This window comes from Triplophysa dalaica, chromosome 1 (assembly GCF_015846415.1).
Source record: "Triplophysa dalaica isolate WHDGS20190420 chromosome 1, ASM1584641v1, whole genome shotgun sequence".
Classification (NCBI taxonomy): domain Eukaryota; kingdom Metazoa; phylum Chordata; class Actinopteri; order Cypriniformes; family Nemacheilidae; genus Triplophysa; species Triplophysa dalaica.
In genome coordinates this window covers 13,922,073-13,935,106 of record NC_079542.1, presented here as the reverse complement: position 1 = coordinate 13,935,106, position 13,034 = coordinate 13,922,073, and the positions used below count along the sequence as shown (strand labels likewise).

Genomic DNA, 13,034 nt, shown 5'->3' with positions numbered 1-13,034 from the left:
GGATGACTTAGCAGCCTACAATGACTATACCAGAGACCAATTAGGAGGTTTCAATAATGATAATCAAGTGTTTAAGTAATCAGGATTGAAAATTGCAGTCCAATATGATGGAGAAATTAGCCTCGCTGCCAGATCTTAAAACGCCTCGCTCGTTTCTTGCAATAAAGGGATATTTCAAAAGATCAAAGATTGATCAATGGATGCACTTTTTGAAGCTTCTAAAAGTTGATGCTCATTCACTCCCATTCTACGGCTTGGAAGTAAAATGATACGTGGTATTATACCTTCGACTGCATTATTCTTCAAAAAGAAAGTCATATTCAGTCAGGATGCCTTGAGGGTGAGTAAAACATGGGGAAATTTTGATTTGCCTGTGAAATATAGCTTTAAAGTAGCTTGCGAGAGTGCAGCATGAAGTTCTTCTTAACCCGGTCAGCATTGATTCATCAGAACTAAAAATCCAAATGTAATGCTGAAGTGCTTATCTAAAGCCTTCTAAATGCTGTATGTCTGTCACTAAAAGCTAACATCAAAATAAAACTCTTACTACTTTATATAGAACGATGACTATACACTTCGCAATTCACAGACTCTCGCTGTGCTGAATGAAAGGACCATATACATGCTTTAGCAGTGAAGGATCGAGCCCAGGCGACACAGTAAAGGTTAACTGCTTAATTCCAGTGATTAGTCCACACAGAGTTCAAGGCTTTCTGCCAAAAGCTTCATTTAGCAGCTACATACACCACCTCCACAAGTTCTCTCAACAGCCTAAACCCAAAGACTGCTGGCAAATAAAGGTTAACATCAGTAATGTGAAGTACCCAGGTGGGTGGGGGGTGTCTCAACCATCAGGTCCAAGGTTGGAGCGCAATCCGAGTTTCAATACCTGCTTTAATGTGGGTAAAAACACTTGACTTCGCTTTTGTTCAAACTTAAGCATGCACACATTATATCAAAAGATAGAAATTAGACCGAATCTGCCACATGGTCCGAGGCTACAGCAAGGTACCATTGATGCGACCACCTTTGTCAATGTATTGATTTTCTTCCTCGGTTGTGAGATTCAACATGGGCGGTCTTCATGCAGATTGTATCTATAGATCCAAAGAACACAGATGAGCAGGAAAGATGGCTGTGCATATACAGTACTGTGAGCTGCCATTACCTGACAGCGTGAGTGAAATTGTCTCCGTGTACAGTTGGTTGAGTCTTGCCTGTTTTCCACCCGTCTAATCTCACTCTCGCTCATCGGAATGGCTGCGGGATCATGCCCGCTCCAGCGCTACGTGAAACCTGTTTACACAAGGTTCTTTGTGGATTCCCACAACGTCCCTAAAAGACCGATGAGAAGGCGGTCGGCTGCATGCAGATTCCGCGCCCGGGCCCTCCAGTAAAAGATTCAGAGCTGGGACAAAGCGCGAGGCACCTGTGTGTGCGCACGCACGGATATGTATGTTTGTGTTCTTGTTACCACCGAGGATTGTGGGATTTACACCTCAAACAACTCTTCCTGCAACCAGACCCTATAAGTCACTGCGAAGGTGCTCTGCTGCTGTCACACCTCTGGCACACTGGCTCATTACGCCTGCCGGAGCTGTATATCAGTGAGCGTTTGCTGTATGTGCGCACTTGTGTATGTGCGAGCCTACTTTTGTGTGAAAGAGAGGGAGTAGAGATGCTACGAGGGCATTAAGAAATGGAGACGGGAGGGAGAAATAAAATGCCAGCCGTTATTTATTTAAATGCTGGGCCGTATACATATTTAATGATTCAAGAGCACCTGCTGAACAGCAGCTGGAGCGAGCCTTTTGTCTGTAATTGCGGTTGTACACTGACCCCGGTGTTGAGATGGAAATATGTTTAGCTCAAGACATCCTTTAGATTCACATACACACGTACAGGCGACAATTACAAGCATGCGTGGATGCATAACACGTACATACACATATGCGAGCAAACCTTGTTAATAAGGACAAAGACAAGAACACAGAGCCATAGACAAGCTGTCCGGCAGGTCCGCGCAGGTGTTAATGTGATCCCACAGCTCAGCTGGACGCTGTGCTGGGTCCTGGTGTTTTATTACAGCCATCGTGCAGAGGGAGCGAGAGACAGAGATAGACAGAAAAACAGTCACAGTGCACACCTAGCAATGATATAATGGCTTTAAAGGCCTGCATGACCCACAGCTCGTGGGTGAAATAACACACTGAATAGAAGGCATGAAATAGAAAACACAGTGAATCTAATGGTGAGGAAAAAGAAAGAAAGGACCATTGACTTTCTTTGGAGGATGCTGTGGAACATTTATTGTTAATCTTGAGGTGCTACCACCACCATGCTACAGATTTTGATAACAACAAACTGGTGCGGTCGAAGAAGGTAGCTGTTAGCCCATATTCTATGACACGTTGTGCTTGGGAGCGAACCCCTGGGTATGAGGCTTTTATCATTTACTAGTCCTGTTTTTAAAATAATTTCTGTAATTTCAACGAAATCTCATGGCAGTTGATGACTATTTTATAGACCATTTTGCAAGATATAAACAACGCTTTTTTGCATATACAGTAGATAAGTCTTAAAGATATTACTAACCTTTGTCTCGTTTAAAAAAAATCTGAAACACGAAGAGTTTCCAGTGTTGTTTAATTCTTGCAAAATGGTATAGACAGTTTCAACAGCAACAACAGTAGTTTTAATACAATTTAATTACTGTTTAATAAAATCTTCATATTCATATACATTTATATTAATGTAAATTAAATATAAAATAAATAGTTATATTATAACCAAACAGACCGGAAGTTTTTTTCTGGCCGGTCTCACAAGTACAAAGAAACTTTATAAGATAGCTAATTTTCAAGAAATTAAATGATGTTAGTCACACATTTTTATAGACGACTTTATTGTTAGTAAACATTGTGACACGTTTTTTTGGACGGATCTTAGGTGGAGGCAGAAAGATCGCCCTAATAGGTAGCATGTTTTGTTTGCTTGCTTTTTGACAATGACTAGAAAAAATCGGAGAAAATTTGAACATGTAAGGTCACTCACTGTCTAGGGCCGTAATTGTTTTTGAAAAAGTTAACTTTAATGCAAGGAACCTGGCCGACCTGTACACGCTCACTCAATGGATCCAGAGACGATTTGACAGGATTACCTCCAGTTAAGTGCCCTGACATCTACACCCACCAGACAGAGACTAAGACTAAGTGTATAGTAAAGATAAACTGAGAGCGTATACATCTAAAGATGCCTGCGTGTACTAACAGTAGCAAATGTTAGCGAATGCATTTAATTGAACACAAACCTGACACATAACATGAGCATTCTCACTGTTCCCTCTCCCTTTAATGCTCTTGTGAACAACTAAAGAAAAAGATGACAAACAGTTTCCTTTATGTTTAGTTTCTGGCTGATAGTTAACTGCTAGTTGTATAACTAACAAAGTTAGCTAGCATACCCTATGTGTTCAAAAGTGAATAACCTTGTTGCCCGGTTTCTTATTTGACCATATGTGAGAAATGTTTTGACACAAATCATAATCTCACGAACTAAAGACAATAATATTTTATCTTAAATTTTATTAAGTGAAACGCAAGCATTTTTGATGATCGTTTCCGTTCAGTCCGCTCGTTTTATTGTGTTTAACTACAGCTGTCTTCCGTGTTTTTTTTGTAATGGCAGGCGGTATGTGTTAAAATATCAAATTGGAGACTGTTTTAGCTATCGTCTATTATGGCACTATACAACAAGAGGATATTTTCAACTCATTATGTAGCCGAATCTGTGCCGGTTTGTATTGGCTACCTCCAGTTTCCAGTTTTGCCTGCTAAGTGATTCAAAGTGCATTGCAAAATATACAATTATTGAGAATGTGGTCTTCTAGTCCACCACCTTTGGGTTACTAGCGCCATGCTTTTCGAATATTTTCCATGAAAGCATAAAAGTGTTAAAATGACCAAAAAAGGTGCACCTTTCTCTTTCTTTCTTTCTACCCCCATCAAAAGTGATACATTCCCAATCACAGGTCAAACTAGGAGCTGCAGATGGATAGCAGAAGTCAATGCTGATCATCAGCGTCTCGTTACTTTGGTTACTGATAAGTCCACTAATACCCTCGTTAGCAGCCACTCGCCGGCCTTTCAATCACACGGAACTGCTCGATATCCATTAGAACCTGCGCTGCCTCTGTCTAACCTGACCAAACACAGATTAATGCACAAAATCTTTCCAGATCAGAGGAGTATGTGATGGCAGGCGTAAATTGTGTAGGGATCAGGAGGTGGACCTTTGATCTGCTCAAAAGCCTCATCGGATCCACAGAATTAAGTTGTCTCACACACCATATGCGTGAGGTTCTGTAATGGAATTGAAGGATATGGAAAGACAGTAAATCATGGCAGTGCCCCAACCCATAGAGCTTGTTAATCGACGTCACAACACGTTGAATGTTCCGTCATCTTGGGTGGATATCTGCTAGTGCGTTCAATGCAGTGTTTTGTTTTTCTTGTTTTATTAGAAGTATAATTATGGTAGGTCGGTCTTGGTGTGTTAAAAAAACTGGAATAGCATTACGCAGCTGAACAATAAAGCTTTCTATTGATGTATGAGTTGTTAGGATATGACAATATCTGCCTGAGATACAACCGTTCAAAACTCTGAAATCTGAGAGTGCGAAAAAATCTAAATATTGAGAAAATTGCCTTTGAATTTGTTAATCAAAGGCGCTGTTGCTAGCCATCCACTCACAAAAATAAAGTTTTTATATATTTAAGGTAGGAAATGTAATAAAAATCTTCTTGGTTTTTACTTAATATCCTATATGGATTTTGGAATAAAAGAAAAATCAATAATTTTGACCCATACGATGTATTTTTGGCTTTTACTAAAAATGTCCACGTGCTACTTAAGACTGGTTTTGTCGTTCAGGAAAAGCCCATGGTAATTTCAGTTTCAATTTCTCCACATATCAAACAAACAAGTAACGGTACATATCAAAACAATAATAGATAATAGGAGCATTATCCTCCAAAGATGGCGGCGCCACCCTAACATGCAACATAGGGCATGACGTCAGCTTCACATCCTCTATTGCATGTGTAATAATATGAGTCGTATACAATCAGGTGCGAACACCTTTAGACGTTTCAAGATCAACACAGAAAGATTTCTCATGATCTTTACAACCTTTTGATGTAAATCAGTTTTTTATACAAAATTGTAATCGTGCTAACACTTTTTCCATTACAAAAGTAAAGTTTTGAATGACCTAAGGCTTTTTCACACCAAGGATGATAAAGATTAAATTTTCAGAGGAACAGTGGAAATCAAAATCCATTGGAATTGAAAGGGTAAATCTGCAGCTTAAAATAAACATAATGTTATCATCCATTGGTAAGCATGTCAGTAGAGATATTGTTTAAGTTACCTTAATAATGATTATTCTAGGTGTCCAGGGCCTTTACAACGAATATTGAAGAACAGCAGCCAATAGAATCAATTCTGTTAAAAAAATATAGCGTGATACCTCAATAAGCAAGTCGATAAAATATTTGTATTGCATATTTTTCAGATCCTAGTGTGAGGAGCCTCCTCTAAGATATAAACTAATGCTAAATATATCAGCTTTATCTGATAATGCTGGTCACAACATAATTCTATTTTGTATTGTTCCATAGTTTTGACAAGTAGAATAAGGTAGAATGAAAATAATAAAGAATGTGCAAGTGAACCTAAACTCTTGACCGGCAGCATAAACCAATGCAACCCCGCGTTTGGTAAACAAGTTTAGTTTCCTGAAAGTGAGAATGTGTTCCAGAGCAGCAAAAACATTGAAGGAAGGAAAATAGCTGAGAGTTAGAGCTGTAATTCTCCTGAGCGGATCAGTGGGAGGAATATAGATAATTCATGAAGTGTCAAGAAGGTTGAACAGGGCAAGTATTGCTCTGTGGTGTAACTTGCACCACTCACTACAGAGCATGACCAGAAGTGTTTAAAACAGAGAACTGCTTAGGGTGTGCATATGTTACTATATAGGTGTAATATTTAAAGTGGTAGTCGAGCTCAATGGTCGTTTCATGCAGCAACCCTCTGAAGCAATAAATGTGATCGTATTGCCTTCCGCAGTGACACTCTCTCCTCCAAACATAGACGTGTTTTTGTTAAAGCGCTGTTGTTAGAGCAAAGCATTTCCTCTATAGAATTGTTGGGGCAGTTTCAGTGCCTTCCGTTGTGCAATGTGTCAAGGCAGCAAAAAAACAGTGGCAGTTAACAGCAAATCCTATCACAGGCAGCATAGAAAACATGAATCGATTGTCCATTTCGGGGATTCACTGCTTCTTGCATTCAAACTGTCACAATATTTTTCTTTTCCCTTAGCTATGGGGCACGCGTCCAAATGCCACTAAAACATAACAAGCTAGATCTGAAACCAACATTTCTATGATACCCCTTCGCTGCAAAATGGTAATTTTCAACTGAAATTAGAAGTGTAGCTTTAACGCAGGCCGACATTAGATTTATACCCCATCTCAGCTACAGTCATTGTGCTCTGTGAAACTAATCCACTCTGGCTTTCATTACAAAATGACAGAGCGCTACTAATTAATATTTGATAGCCAAGTTATTCATTTTTAATATTGTAATGTAATTAATAATAACATAATGAATATTTCAAGGTTAAGTTGTAGGCGCACATTAAACGAAGCGTTGGAGAATAATACTGAGCACGTGTGCTTATTTACACGGATGCATTATTGCTTAATTTGGGTTGAATGTACAATGCAAGATTATGATATGGATTTTAACCCCGGCCAAATCTTTGCGGTAAAATGTCCCTTTCATTTCCCACCCTTCCCCTTTAAATAAATATGTTTCACAAGCATTCGGAATTATGTTTTTTTCCGACCCTTTTAAAGCTGATATCAGCCTCACAGTAAACCAGACATCAGCATGAAGGAGACACTCTGTAGGACAAATCAACCAGTGTATGCTTGCGAAAAAACATTAGTTCTTAATGTAAAAAAACTGAAAAGATTCACAGGCAGCCTGATGGTTTTCAGACCATCTATTACCCAATCTATCAAGTATCTGTCACACTCCCTACAAAACACCAAAGGAAACAAATGTCCACAGGCACATATCCATTTACTTTTCTGTATTAATAATCAAAGCCATTTTCTTGCATTCAAACTGACACTCCCAGTGATCTTGTTCTTAGCTCGGATTGTTAAATATGAAAAGCGTATTATCCATTCTCTTTTTGCCACAAACGTATAATCTAATCAGAGATAAGAGCACAGTATGGTAAGAAAAGACATCAGACAGCAACGTTATTAATTTGGGCAGAGTACATATGTACTCCACAGAGAAGAATGGTATCCATCATTATCCGTCGTATTTAGGCACCACCACAAGCTCCATCCAAAAGAGGAGGGAACAAAGCCATGTGCAAGATAGCATCTAACTGACATATGCTATAATCAAACTGACAATGCTTTAAGTAAACACAACCACATCGTTTTTATCGGGCCAAGATTGCAATTTGTTCTTTTTCCTTAGAAAAATATAAATAATGAATTCAAATGTACTGCAAATTGGTATAGCAAACCCACGTTGAGATCATACCATCAGGACTTTAGATTGCAATATTGTGGATCCATGCCAGAAACGTATATATGGCCAGTATTGCGGGTATATGTGAAGTATGGTGATGTATGGCATGGTCGTGTTGAAGATGGAGATTCGCAAGTCACAAATATATATATGCGTGTCACAGAGAAGTTAAAATATGCAAAACCTGTACCAAAAATATTTGTGAAAAGGTGTCATAGGACTCCTAGACCGTCTAAAAGCAGCTTGCTCTTGTTTGGAGGGATTGTGGTGGAAGTAGATCAGATCTCCAGGAGCAACATAAGTTGTGTTGTGTCTGACGTGCCCTTCAGAACCAGGTGACGGCGAGCAGCATCTCCAGCCCAGTGAGTCAGAGCACCTAGACCAAACGGCCACGTGGAACAGCACAGAGCATTCTGTCATGCACCATAGCTACCTCTCTTTCTTCTCTCTGTCTGGCTATTCTTCTTTTAGCCATGCCGTGCCCACTTCTACATGTATGCTAATTGTCTCCTCCGACTGGCAGCTGGTGCTCAAGGGGACTTCAGGCAGTGACAAGACAGGAGCTGGGTGTATAATTAAACATTAGACCGGCACGTAATAAAGCTAAAGAATAAAAATGAGCGTAATCTCGGATTGAGGTTCCTCGATAATCAGCCCACATGCCTGGCAGAGATGGTACGAAGAGAGAAAAAAAAAACATGCTGATTCGAATGACCCATTTGAATCACACACCTCCCACTCTTTATTTGATTCATTTTTTAATTAGAGAGAACGAGTGAAAGAGGCCTGCAGATCTTAGGTGATGGAGAGAGGAAGAGATAGCGAGAGAGAGAGAGCGAATGGGTATTCAATCTCTTCCGACAGTGTGGCTTCCTATCTCGCTGCAACATGGAACTTATCTGAGCACCGCAAGCCATGCTCATGAGCACTTAACCTTGCGGCGAGGAAAAAAGGCACAGCGGAAAAATGAAGCTCAATCAATGCCGGCCCACCAAGGAAGCCAAACACGGCGGCACCCCTTGCACCCGACCGTTCACCCGCACTGTCTTCCTGCAGACAATAACTCTTTCTCAAGCAATTTAGGAGGCTGCACAAAAACTTCATGACATTGAATAAAGCACAACACATTACAAAGGAACAGAACAGAACAGCACGTTGCTGTCTAAGCGTCTGCGGTGACTCTCCATCACCCACGGAAAGCGCTGTAGCATCGTGGATGTGTCTGCCAGAAAGCATCGCTTTCATTTGCCCTTATACCTTGGAGATCAACACGGGGAGCCCTCTAATTGTATTTGTTTATTCATTTCTGCTGATCAAACGCTATGGCACAATTCAACAAAGGCTGTTTAACTGTAGCTCTTGAAAATTGATGCCGCTCTTAAGAACTTTTTCGTACCGCGCCTGTTTGGGAAAACACAGGTGTAAAGGCCACATGAGAGCACATGTTTTATTCACTTGCCTGAGTGGAGGGGAGGAGGCGAGCGGGGAAAAAATCGTGAGAATTCAAGTGAGAGGCCTTAATTAGCTGAGGCCCAGCCAAATGCTGGACACAAAGGATGGCATTCTCAACCTCGACGACGGTGAGGATGGTAGTGTTAAATATTGAGGGTTTTTATTATATGATGCATTTCTTTGAAAAAAAAAAAAATATTTGCTCTATAACAAACATGATTTTCAGTGATTTACCTATTTAGTTGTTTACAGCATAGTAATAGTTGTGGGACAAATGCAGTGCCAAGTCATGTCCCGAGGTTCACGGTTGCAATGATCTGTGAACGAGCTGCTTTGGCCTGGCCTGTTCTGACTCTAGTCCTCTCAGGACCCTGAGCTCTCTCACAGTCCTGTGCCAAGTCCCTCTCTTACCCCTTAAAATATTTCAATGCCACCTCACCACATACACACATGCTGATCGTATTACACCTGCAATTCTTTTCAAGCATTTCTTTCCCACTGTTCTTGTATAAAAATATTTTGGGGGTTTCTCATCACAATACAATAAATTGCCCTCCAGATTTGTATCATAATCTAATTGATTGTTGCCTTTTATCCATTAAAGACCGGGTTTGTGGAAGGTTCAAACCCGGCTGTGATGCCAACCTTGTCCTCTACATCACAGCAATTATTGCTCCCTCACAAAAATGTCAGACGCAAATGCATTCAAGCAGCAGAATTAATGTTTCCACATGATAAGTAAGCTTAATACTCAGTTGACAATTAGAATACTCACCCTGCCAACCAGAATTGGATCGGGTCCAGAGAACTCCTCCAACACAAACATTTGATTCCAAACCCATCCTCTCTTGGCACGATTCAGGATTCTTTGTCCTTCGCTTGGCCTGTTTCGGAGGATCACGGTTGATGCGGTTTGTAAACTTTGCGTTTGATTGTTCGACGGAGCCATGGAAGAGTACGGCACGCAAGTAATCCACACTAGCAAGAGAGAAGTCCACAGGTCTCGCTGCATCTCCTCTCTTCGCTTTCGCATTTTTTGCTATAATTTCTAGGTTTTTATTTATTTTGCTTTCCCTCCAAGCGTCAGGGGTGGGCCAGCTGACAGTCAGCTGAATGCTTATTCTTTTGTTCTAAGTATTCCCCACCTCGGGTTCATGTTGTGAAGAGAATTCAGGGATGCACTGTGATGTATCTCCAGAACAGAGAGAAAGGAGACACACAGCCAAATGCAACATCCATTAGTTGGTTCATCAGTGTAAGAGATCTAGAGGAGAGAGAGAGAAATGCAGGCTTACAGGAAGTAAGCTTAAGTAGAGAAATCTAAAGGTCAGTTTGATATAACCTTAACGGCAAATAAACAGTCTGTCTTGTATAGGAGTACAAGTGCATCACACAAAATTGTCCTTTGAATCTTTAATTTATACATAGAAAATGTAGGAACTAATTAATACAATTGATAAACAATTGAAGTTTCTGTTTTCCTCGCAACCAATTATATTTAACAAAAAGTAAATATAAGAAAACTAATACTAATAATAACAATAATAAAAATTGTATTCATTAAAAATGAAATATTTATAAATAAGGAAAATCATGATTTGACAGGTATTTGGAAAAAAAGTGAACAAAAGCACTGTGCATTGCGCTAAGGGGACAATAACAAAACAGATTTTTTTTCTTTTTTTTTCATTTGCCTCAATTGATTTCAGTCTCCTTTACATATTACCACATTAAGAAACATTATGACATTGCAGGGTGGCACCCAAAATACAGTCATGCAAACAGATTTAGACAGACTCAGAAAATCAAATATGACTAGAACATCCTTCCATCAAATGCTTATTTTGATTTTTGTGATTCGCCCTCTATCAATTGTAATTAGAGGACAGTGCAGTTATAAGGGGAGATAATGTAGTCTCTACCAACTGTTTAGCAATTTGTTCACGCACTTCTAAACACTACTAAAAATACTGCTGTTACTGGGTGTTAATTCAGAAATCTGCAGCAAGTCCATGGTTTTCTTCTCACTGGTTAACCATAAAACAATCACAAGCTGCATTTCACTAAACCGGATTATTTAGCTGAATGGTTTCAAGCAGTGTCCTCTGGAGAACTCTATTATCTCGTATTTTGTAAGTTTCAAAATGCAGCAGAGATGTGGTCAAGAGGAATGCAATCTTTTAATCACATCAAAAGCATGCAGTCTAATAAAATACACAATCGTCATTTAAATACGCATTTAGACTAGATCTTAATAAATATGGAACTTTTGAGTTATATATATATATATTTACCATGTAGGCTAGTAAGTTAGCAAATCGTTTTAAACACGCAATGTTCCTTCGTGCAAAGTAACTTAGCAGTAGAGCTTTATAACACTCAGACACTACCTCTATATACAGTGGGAGCAAGCGGCAAACAGTGCGCAGACGGAAAAGCAATACGAGAATCACCGGGTACATTTCAGCACCGCAGAGAGTGGACAGCTCCACACAAAAAGTGGCGCGGAGAAGCCAGCTGACTATTTCCGACCTCCCTTTGCCTCTTTATTTAAAAGAACGTCATTTTAGTACCTTAAAAACAGTACTCTTCTAAAACAAGACTGAAAAAGCAGACATGAAAATATTACACATTGAGTTGCAGCAAGTTGACTATTGCCAAGGCACAGCACGGTCTTCTGCAAAGTGACAAAAATTAAACGAACGACATTCCTGAGCGATATGCCTAGCAATTGACACCGGGTAAGATGATGTGCTGTCTGGTCCTCAATTGTCGACTGACCGGGCTGTCAATCTGTCTCACTTTCGGATCAATCACCGTAGCGCAAAGAGGATCAAACGAAACATCCGTTATATTTCTGTCAAATCCGCACGCTTCTCCAGCCAAATAATAAACACTAGAATACTCCTGTGTCTGTAAATGCGAGTCTGTAGTACTTACTGTATCTCATCCGGACGTCCGTTCCATGTCATTCGCAGAAGAAAAACGTGACTTGTTTCAGAATACACTTGGCACTTGCTTTTTCCTGCAAATTCACTGTCAATTTTACGTGGACGAGAAAATGTCAGAATATAATAATAAAAGAGAATTGGTTGTCAGACGCAGTTGGGGAAAGATTAGGATCCGCGCAATTTAGCGACTTGGCGTTGACAGGGTGTCGGGTAGCTCCGGCAAGCCCGCTCGCTGAGTGGAGGAGTGAGGAGAGATGGACGAGAGGTGTTTGGTGGGGAGAGCCTTCCCTCTGCCGCGCTCATTGGGCTGATAAAGAGGCAGGTCCTCAGCCCTGGCAATGAATGCGTGCGTGCCTACCCTGGGAATACTCAACTTTTATGGCAGAGCGTTGGCGGTTTTCCCTCCCTTTTCGCAAAACGCATTCCGTTTTGTAACCCTATGCCAACGGTGTAGAGTGCTCGCTGCTTTACCTGTGACGGTCTTCTTATTTCGTCCAGCGATTAGAAATTGATATGATTCTACTGTATATAACTAGTCTTTACCCAGCGCTGTAAAATATACCATGGCATGCGACTGAGCTCGTCTTCACTGTAGACTGTAAAACCAATGTGTGAATTACTCTGAGAGACTGTGGCAACGACTGGGGATGAAATTCAAAGCCTTCTGGCTCAGCTCGTGTATCAGAAATTTAGAATGTTTCTGCAGAAATGAGTGCAGGTAAAAAGCGAAATATTTTACCCCAAAAACACTGGATAAACGAAAATAAATAGTTAGGATGTTAAATATGTATTTTCACATGAGGCCCTAAAAGCACAAACATTCTGTGAGGAGAGAGATTCATATTCAATTGATCAGCTCCCTACATAACTAATCGGTAAGTGTTTTTATTTTTAAACCAGACACCCGTAGGCTAACCATTTCGGTGTTTATTAGGACTTTTGTTATCAATAATTGCATTAGAATAAAATATCAGCTCATCAGAATTCATTAATGCATGTTTTAACCTTAATGGG

At 40.1% G+C, this 13,034-nt stretch overlaps 1 protein-coding gene across 1 annotated transcript in view; it reads right to left on the bottom strand.

The window, feature by feature from the left end:
* Positions 1 to 12,309, bottom strand: part of cdh8 (cadherin 8) — a 73,855-nt gene extending 61,546 nt beyond the window's left edge. The window contains exons 1-2 of the mRNA XM_056750424.1: positions 12,010 to 12,309; positions 9,845 to 10,333 (exon numbers count right to left, since the gene is read on the bottom strand). Coding sequence (XP_056606402.1) covers positions 9,845 to 10,102 — 258 coding nt within the window. The 5' untranslated portion in view covers positions 10,103 to 10,333; positions 12,010 to 12,309. The remainder of the gene's footprint in view (positions 1 to 9,844; positions 10,334 to 12,009) is intronic.
* Between the last annotated feature and the right edge of the window lie 725 nt (positions 12,310 to 13,034).